This window comes from Sinocyclocheilus anshuiensis, unplaced genomic scaffold, assembly GCF_001515605.1.
Source record: "Sinocyclocheilus anshuiensis isolate Anshui unplaced genomic scaffold, SAMN03320099.WGS_v1.1 scaffold807, whole genome shotgun sequence".
Lineage (NCBI taxonomy): Eukaryota > Metazoa > Chordata > Actinopteri > Cypriniformes > Cyprinidae > Sinocyclocheilus > Sinocyclocheilus anshuiensis.
Window position 1 is genome coordinate 222,422 of NW_015551077.1, and position 10,214 is coordinate 232,635.

General features: G+C 37.1%; 1 protein-coding gene across 2 annotated transcripts in view; it reads right to left on the reverse strand.

Moving 5' to 3' along the window:
• LOC107662441 (S phase cyclin A-associated protein in the endoplasmic reticulum-like) overlaps nucleotides 1-10,214 on the reverse strand; it is a 127,417-nt gene that overhangs the window by 103,240 nt on the left and 13,963 nt on the right. Inside the window, exons 1-4 of one of the 2 annotated variants that reach the window (XM_016452466.1) lie at nucleotides 10,005-10,190; nucleotides 4,933-5,050; nucleotides 1,953-2,029; nucleotides 1,317-1,514 (exon numbers count right to left, since the gene is read on the reverse strand). In XM_016452466.1, coding sequence (XP_016307952.1) covers nucleotides 1,317-1,514; nucleotides 1,953-2,029; nucleotides 4,933-5,050; nucleotides 10,005-10,055 — 444 coding nt within the window. In that variant the 5' untranslated portion in view covers nucleotides 10,056-10,190. Of the gene's footprint in view, nucleotides 1-1,316; nucleotides 1,515-1,952; nucleotides 2,030-4,932; nucleotides 5,051-10,004; nucleotides 10,191-10,214 lie in introns of those variants that run through there. The other variant, XM_016452465.1, reaches the window with a different exon arrangement.

Below are 10,214 nucleotides of genomic sequence, written 5' to 3' on the forward strand. Positions count from 1 at the left end.
CTCAAAAATAATGAGTGCATGACGCCCCTGAAGCAAGTTGTTTATTTTTACAGTTTTTCCATCACAATTTATACACTTTATAAAATGTTTTGCATTTTATACCAAAATCTGTTGATGACCAAAAAAAATGATACTTTTATGCAATTATGTAACAAAAAAATGTGCCGGTAAATGTACACAACAAAGAAAAACAAGTGCTGAATCATAGATTTATATCTTTTTAAAGGAGCATTTATATGTATGTAAAAAGTCCTGGATTTCAATGGCTCCAAGGGACATTTTCCTACTGTAGACCAACTGTCTCTCATCAAACAATCCTCTACGTTCACATGGCAGTGATCTCAAGATCTGTAGCAGAGCACGGTCACATACACCAACTCAGACCAAAGGTCCAGGAAGTGCGAACAGACCCACCGGACATGAAAACACAGCGGCCAGATAGTATACGCACATTCACACAGGCCAGCTGTCAACAAGGTAACCACAAAGGGGGCCGGTTAACTTCGAGTGGTTGGCCGAACCCTGCTCAGCATAATTCTAGATTACACGCCAATCGATAAATCAGAGCCAGCAGTTTAGAGCACAGACGATGGGCCCAAATACAGCCCGGCGCCATACCTGCCAGGGTAAACATAGTGAGTGCCCCGACATGGGCTCTGCCAACCAAAGCTAACAGAGTTCAAACGAATGTTTGCCGATACAGGTCCCAAGACCGAACCGGACACAAAAACACTGTTGATCAACTTGAAGTGACAAATCGTTATTGCGATCATTGCGTGCTGAGAGGTTATTGGTCATAGTGGCTGATTGTAGTACATGTTCTGCAATCAGCTTTTTGCTTTTACTAAAACTAAACAAAGAGCCTGGGGTGGAAAAAGTGTTTTGGGACGTCACCTAGACCTCGTGCCCTGAGCCCTTTGTTTACACATGTCATCCATCTCCACTCCCTCCAGAAAGGCCCTGGAGAGGTGCAGTGATAATTCTCTCACCAAACCCCTCTCTGACACAAACCAGAAAACAAAAGGAATGCGAGGAGGAGGAGGAGGCGGCAGAGGAAGAGCTTCATCGCAATGCTTCTCTCCCTCTAGTGGTCATAGAGTGCAAAAGCAACAACTTCAATATGAAATGTCTCAAAAAAAAAAGAAAGGAAAAAACTATAATAATTTTTTTTTTAAATAAAGAAATACAAAAAGATATAATTATATGATATTTTAATTTAAATAAATTATAGCATTAGAAGTCGATAAAATATTCAGTTTGAAATGGTAAAAGCTAATAAATGTTGTTGATGGTATGTGTGTCATATATAATCATACCCTGCACTCCACCACGCTCTGGTCGGATTCGCAGGTGACGTAGATCTCATCCACTGCTCTCCGAAGATTATCAAACAGGAAGGCCCAATATCGTGCTCGGAGGTCCACCTTCCGTGGCTGTCTAGTCTTGGTGGGGCTCTTCTCAGGTCCTTTGTCCAGTATCGACCCAGGTGCGCTTTTGCAGTCCAGTGCTGAGTTCTGATAAGAGCAGATGTGAGTGAATGAACTTTATGGGTTAACCACCGTTTTAACAATCAGTGTGTGCTGCTTATTTAAACACTGAGGTCAAATTATGGAAGTACGATGTTCAAATAAAAGGTATCTGACGCCCCCTAGCGTTTAATATGAGTAAAGCTTTTTATTTGGAGCTTTCCAGTTCAAAGCTTCCTGGTTAAATTATCACTTTTCTTTGAAGGAAGCAAAGAAACATTTTCTTCAGATTTAGACCTGTTTGTTTATTTACATACTTCATACTCATGTTTCAGGTTAGTTTTTTTTTTTTTTTGCCTGGTTACAGATTTTTATGTGGATGGAGACATTATATAATGAACAGTATTGTATGGCAGTAGTGTTTTCAGTTACTCTAGGTACTAACAAAAGAAACTAAAAATAATTATTTATACAAATGAATCACACCTGCTTTTTGTTTCTGTGGAGCCCGGAGTTGATTCGTTGAGGTCTTGCATTGCTGTTACCGTGATTCTTTGATTTAGCTGCATGTGAACAGAAGAACACGGTATGGTTAAAAGGCATATAAATATCACATTACTTCATATGTCCAGAGTATTCCACCTAACAAATTTACATGGGTGACATCAGAGCATTTATTGTAAAACTGAAGACCTATTCAACTTTCAGATTCTGAAATGCAACAAGGCTCTCTATGAATTTAAGTCAGGAATACTAAAACATTTTTGCAGAAAATAATTGTAAAAAATTCACAAGAAATTGTTTTTTATTCCCATGATGAGGTTATATCACTACGAAGCATAGTAACAATTTAAATGTTTATAATTACATCATGCATGCTATTAATAAATAAATAAATAAAATCTTCCATTCTAAATATAGCCATTGTAATACTACTGGCACCCAAAAAAAACTAAGATCCCTCTTCCCTATTAACATTACTGCAATGCAAATAAATAAATAAAAATCAATTATAAATAAAAGCAAAATAAGTAAATTAAAAATATAATTAATGCAATAATGAAATACTAATTTTATTTAATCATTTACTGTATGTATATTATTATTTTATTGTCAATTAAATAAATAAAATAATAGTTTTATATTTATTATTTAAATTATATTTATTTAAATAAGCATTTAATTGTTTTATTTTTATTTAATTAATAATCAAATTATTATTATTATTATGATATATATATATATATATATATATATATATATAATTTAGTTATTTATTTTTTAATGACATATATTTTATTTTCACTATATGATAGTAATTAACTATATGAAGTAATTTACATCAGAGTATTATTTGTTGTACATGATTTAGGCTTTTTTTTTAAATTTTATTACTGTGTTCCAGACAAGATGACACTAACGTGACATTCAGAATATTCCGAATAATGAAAACTAAAAAACAAACTTATAAAAACAAATCATAATAGCTACAAATGGGCTTCAGTTTCTTCATGCAAAATATAATTTGTAATAAATTGTCCTTGGTCCCACTTTATATTAAGTGGCCTTAACTACTATGTACTTACATTTAAATTAATCATTTGGTACAATGCACTTATTGTGTACGTACATGTTTTTACATTGTACTTATATTTTTAAAAATACCTGCATGTAATTACATCTGTAATTAATTTCTGTAATTACATTTATAATTACACCGTTGACCCATCCCTTATACCTTAACCCACCGTTAAACCTACCCATACCACCAAACCTGTCCCTAACCTTCCCCGTATCCCACCTCAATAGCAGCAAAAGTGTTTTGCAATACAATATGAACACAATAAGTAAATTGTAGTAGTTAAGGCCACTTAATATAAGGTGGAACCTTTTCCTTATTTACTTTCAGGGCTGAAATACGACCTAGACACTCTTCTGTTTTATTACCTCAAGTTAAAAGTCATCTTTAGCCAGTGCTTGATTTCATAAAGTATCTTTGAATATTAGAACTGGTCTGGGATCAGGGCCTGTATTGTGTTTTCACTATAAGAACAGGATCAGCTTTCTGTAGTCATTCAGGATCAGCCTCTTCTAGTCAATATAATCCTCTTTATCAGGATATAAGGGGACAAAACTGATTTTCAATCAGCACTTCTAACTATTAAGTGTACACTCAGGCTTACAACCCCTGATCCAGAAACGGTCACAGCGCAGGATGAATGCAGGCACTGGTGAATTGTGTTTGCTCGGACATAACACATACTGCAGTCCCCAACTAACAAAAGACTCCTGTGGTGACCTGTCAGCGCTGACAGTGAAACAGAGGATCTGGGTCAGCTTACGCACGCACGCACACGCACACGCGCACACGCACACGCACACACACACACCACACACCACACACACACCACACACACACCACACACACACCACACACACACCACACACACACCACACACACACCACACACACACCACACACACACCACACACACACCACACACACACCACACACACACCACACACACACCACACACACACACACACACACACACACACAACGCCAAAGAGTGTACTGTAACTCCAGGTAAAAGAGAGGGGATGACAGATTTGGAGCACTTGTTCATCGCCCACATTTGCTTTGCAAATGAACGCTCTATACAAAGCTGGATGCATTTTAAGTGGTAGCCTGATGGGCGATGAGCCCTGTGGGATGTGAGACTGTCTATGACTGCAAGAAAGAGCAATGCATCACATTTATTATTTTATTTATTTTTAAACACGTTTATTCAAAGATGCATTGATCAAAAATGACCGGAAAGACACTATGTTGATTTCAAATAAATGCTTTGGACTTGCATCTATATACAATGCTTTGAAATATTTTGGATTTTTATTCATCATAGAATCCTGAACAAATGTATTATGGTTTCCACACAAATATTAAACAGCTGTTTTCAACACTGATAATAATCATAAATGTTTCTTGAGCAGCAAATCAGTATGTTAGAATGATTTCTGAAGGATCATGTGACACTGAAGACTGCAGTAATAATGCTGAAAATTCAGCTTTGATAACAGGAATAAATTACATTTAAAAATGATATATTCAAATAGAAAAACAATCATTTTAAAATGTAAAGGTTTTTCACAAAATTACTGTTTTTACTGTATTTTTGTCAATAAATGCAGCCTTGGTGAGCATAAGAGACTTCTTTCAAAATTATATTTAAAAAAACAACAACTTACTGACCCCAAACTTTTGAATAGAAGTGTTGATAAAAATCTGCTAATATTATTCTAATAAAAAAATCTTGGATATCACAGGCATCCCAACATTTATTTGATGTTTTTTCCCTAACTTGTTGTGGCTACTCCAAGATCTACACCCTATTTACCATAAAACGCAATGCAGTGTCAGCATTTATTATTATATGTGTGCATGAGTGTGTTTGAATGGATCTAACCCTCTTCCTCCTTGCTCTCCACTGGGACGCTCCATGCAATGAGGTTTCGAGCAGCCCGGCCTTCCTCTGCCACGATCTTCCTCACCTTGTCATGGCTGTTGGACCGCTGGAAAGAGGCCTGTAGCAAAAAGAAAAACCAAGTGTAACTAGGGGGAAAACATTTTAGAAGAAAGTGTCACAAATAAAAGGAATAGTTCACTCAAAAATGAAAAATTTCTCAACCTCAGGTCATCCAAGATGTAGAGGATTTGTTTCTTCATGGGAACTGATTTGGAGAAATCTATCATTACCTCACTTGCTAACCCATGGATCCTCTGCAGTGAATGGGTGCCGTTAGAATGAGAGTCCAAACAGCTGATAAAAACATCACAATAATCCACACCACTCCAGTCCATCAGTTAATGTCTTGTGAAGCAAAAAGCTGCGTGTGTTTAAGAAACAAATCGAGCATCAATGCTGTAAACCATCCTGGACAGTTCATAATCCATAATGTTGTTTCCACCAGTGAAAAAGTCCATCCCTTCTTGAAAGGAATATTATGGATAGAGGACTAGTAACGGTTACAAACACACAGCTTTTTGCTCCATAAAACATTAACTGTTGGACTGGAGTCGCGTGGATTATTGTGATGTTTTTATCAGCTGTTTGGACTCTCATTCTGACGGCACCCATTCACTGCAGAGGATCCACTGGTGAGCAAGTGATGTATAATGCAACATTTCTCCAAATCTGTTCTGATGAAGAAACAAACTCATCTACATCTTGGATGGCATGAGGGTGAATACATGTTCAGCAAATTTTCTTTTTTGGGTGAACTACTCCTTTAAAGGCGTATTCACACCATTCACACATTTTTAGAGCAACTTTTTATACTTTTATATACAAGGAAACAAGCACAAACTTTTGTACGGATTCGCAAAATTTCCCAAACATATCTTGCTTTTTCCAGATTATCCATGAATATGGAAAACCTGAGTCTATCCATGAACTTGTGAATCAAAAATATTTGAATCGAATAAAAAAAAAGTGTGAGCTATAAAGTGGCCACAGAAGATATCCTTGTCCTTTTCATAATAACACCCACAGATAGAAGCAGTGCTCTTATGTAAGAGTGAGCTTATTCAGCAAGAGTGAGCTTATTCAGTCCAGGATTTAAGGACATTCTTCATTAAAATAAGTACCATTAATTCACACCTTCTTTCTTGTCTCCTTATATGACTTGCCAGGGGTGATAATATAAGCACAAGTGATGCCAAGATCACTGGTTACTCAACGACGTCATATCAGCAGCACCAGTAGGAAGACAAACAGTGGTATGTTTATTGCACACCATTTATACATGAATCCTCAACCACTGGTCAGTGTGGTTTGGCCTATTATAGGGTTAGTTCACCCAAAAATGAAAATTCTGTCATTAATTACATTAAGATATACCTTCATTAAGATATACCTTTTGTGTTCATCTTCCGAACACAAATGAAAATATTTTTGCGGAAATCCGAGGGTTTTCTGTACCTCCGTAGGCAGCAATGCAACTTCCACATTCAGGTCCAGAACGGTAGGAAAGACATCATTAAAGTACTCCATGTGACTCCAGTGGTTTAACTTCAGTTTTATGGAGCGAGGCAAGTGTTTTGTTTGAGCAAAAACATACTTTATCACTTCACTTTATTTCTGAAAATACTGATCTGCAACATGCTCACAAGAGCACCACGACACATGTGTGTTGTGTTCACGCGAGAGTTGACATTGTAGCGTGAACAAACTTTGGATAATATTATATTGTAAATAAAGTGGCAAATTATGTTTTTTTTTTAGTGCAAACAAAGCATTTGCGTCACTTCATAAAATTGAGGTTAAACCACAGGAGTCACATGGATTACTTTACCAATGTCTTTCCTATCTTTCTGGTCCTTGAATGTGGAAGTTGCATTGCTGCTAATGGAGGGACAGAAAGCTCTCAAATTTCAGCAAAAATATCTTCAATTGTGTTCCAAAGAGGAATGAAGGTCTTACGGGTTTAAAATGATACGAGGGTGAGTAATTGATGACAGAATTTTTATTTTTGGGTGAACTAACCCTTTACAGGGGTCATATGATGCGATTTCAATTTTTCCTTTCTCTTTGGAGTGTTACAAGCTCTTGGTGCATAAAGAAGATCTGTAAAGTTGCAAAGACTAAAGTCTCAAATCCAAAGAGATATTCTTTATAAAATTTAAGAGTCAGCCACGCCTACCTAAAACGGCTCGTTCTAACACGCCTCCTTAATGTCTACGTCACGATGTGGGAAGATTTGCATAACGCCGCCCAAATGTTCACGCAAAGAAAGAAGGTGTAACTTTTATTCTCGCTGTAGTATTGTTGTTGCCGCCGCCGCCATGTCGTGAAAGCGCTGTGTGTTTCATTGTGAAAGCGAAACTACTTTGTTTGGTTAAACCGCATAAACATTTCATTACACCAAATAATGTTCTTTTTAGCAACATCATATGACCCCTTTAATAACATTTTGTGTGTATTTATGCAAAGATTTGTTTTGTCGGTTGCCACCTCACCGCTTTCATTTGTAATTGCTGGAAAGCTAAACCGCCGCCACATCTCCGATTTAACTGGTCACCAACAATCTACCCTGCCGCCTCCATGTTTGCTACTATTTATTAACGTGGCGAGGGCCACTCTCCTGCAGAGTTTAGCAACAACTTGCCTCAACTCACCTGCCTGGAAGTTTGTGGTATGCCTAGTAAGACCTTAGGTAACTGATTCAGATGTGTTTAAGTGAGGATGGAGCTAAACTCTGCAGGAGCAGAATTGGACACCCCTGCATTATACCATCACTTTTTTGTTATTCAAAATATTGAATGCTTTTATGAAGTATTTGTGTACACTGAAGTTTATCAGTGTATAGTGTATATAGAATAACCAACTGTTTGTAATTTGTACTGTTATTTTCAGATTTTAAAGGCTCATGGTGAGACACTTCATACACTCAAGAAGGGCATGCAAGCTGGCCTCCTAATAGACTACGAAGGTGCACTGCAGGACGTCTTACTCCTTTTAAATGCTCAAGAAAAAAAGGACTGTAATGGTCATGTATGTGTTTTTTTTTTCAATCTTGTCTCAGTGTTTGTTTCCCATGAGGTATGAGTATATTTTTAGCTTTGTATGAAAGTTTCTTGGCAGTTTTTTGCTACTTTTGTGCCCTTGTATACATATACTGGCATTCACACATTAGCATGCAAAGGCAGGTTGTGTACTGTTTTTAAAATAAAAAAATTAGTTTATAAACACTGCAAGAAAAAAATACAATTTAAATGTTGCTTCAAACAAATGTTGTAGTATATTATTTATCTGTATCTCTACAATAAAGTTTACATTATCATAACTAGAAAATTAATGTTAAAACTTTTTTGAACTTAATTTAATGTTGAAACATACTGTACATACTGTAAAGTCAAATTAACTTAAAGAGAGCAATTATTTAAGTTGATTTAACTTAAAATTTTAAGGCAGCAACTGAACTTAACTTTTTAAGTTGAAACAGGTGAAATTTTTTTACAGTGTACAGCTAAGACTGGTCCAGACCAACCTTACGAACGTATGACTTACAGAAGGTATACTTAACTAACACTGTGTCTACACCGCACGCGGCGGGCGCGACAAAATTATAGAACCCATTATAATCAGTGATGCTGTCTACACTGGATGCGGTGCGGCACGAAACGACAACAATTCCCTGACAGTAAACTGATGCCTCGTTCTATTTATGACGTACTGACACAAAATTCAAATGATTTGCAACGGTCACTTTATCGCATCCAGTGTAGACAGACACAATCTGTTGCAGCGCGACAACTGTCACATACGGTGTAGACACGGTGTACGAATGTTTCGGGAAATACGTATTAACGATAAGGTACAGCTTAAGGTATAACTTAAGAACAACGTAGCGTTAAGAAGGTTTCGGGAAACACACCCCAGATCTATATGCATGCCTCTAAAAAATTATTTAGGTGAATTTTCAATTTATTCCAACTTTAGAAAAAATAGGACAAATCAAATTTTTTTTTCTTCCAACAAATATGGCACAATACTTTCAATTAAGCTTAACTTGGACATGGAATATTCTTTCAAATTAGCTGACTTGACTTTATCCATTTTAATTTCATGTTGGACTTCAAAACCAATGCCTTCAGTTTTTCAAATTTGTCAATACATTTGTCAAAACATTACATTTAGCCACTCTAGATAGTGAGTTACAGTCCTTTTATACATTTTTTATATAATCATCTAACAAAAAATATATAATTTGGCATATAGCTAATTATTCGATTGTTTGTTGGCCGTATGCCACTGTTACACAAACACAAAGCTGTTCCGTCTGTCACATTCCCTCACAGAGAATAATATTTAATAAGGTTCACTGGTTTTTACACATGCATAAACATTGTACTGTCCTCCCCTACCACTATCTCATGTCCTCAGGGTTAAAATACACAACTGACCTACTTAGCCAATGGCAACAGCCTTCATTACACAGTTTTACTCTCTAGAAGTCAGAAAATAAGCATGACTGAGGCTTGGAGATTGCGAAACAAACTAAATTTTTGCTAATTAAAAAAAGACACGCAAGTAAATCAACTTGTTGCCTGTCAGCAGGGTGTTTGGATGGTAAATATTTACTCTGGGTTTCCCAGGTTTCTGGTAGCTGACTGGCAACGGAAGGCCTGAGTCTACATTTGTTGTGCATCTTGGCAGAAGGGGGGAAGCTGTTTCCGATTTGGCATCCGTCAGTGCAAAACAACCAAGGTAACTGTATCTGATCTCAGGTCAGTGCTCCATGTATGCGTGAGATGAATCGAGCTAATCACCTAATCACCAGCAGGCCCCTTGACACCCGAGGTCACTGGAGTTAGATCGAACCGAGTCCCTCAGAACTGCAAAACAAGGACGTCCAGCTACAAAGAACTGCTTTCAGGATGAATAACAGAGCTGCAAGCCACAGCAAGGATAGAGTTTCAAGCGCATCTAAATGCAGAAGCAGAAAGAATGATGGGAAGAGAACAGAAGGTACGTACAGAGTAGAAGAGTCTGTAAGCAGGTTCCTCATCCATATCCGGCCCTGACATGCTACCAAATTTGTTTATGGCAACCTGTTTTCCCCCTTAACCAGCATCTCCGCTGCACAAACAGCCTGTCATCGTTATTTGACAGCTGGACCAAAAATAGCCCCGTGGTTGAATGTGACTCCTGCAAGATGCCTCTGCCAATCAGCAGGACGGACTTCT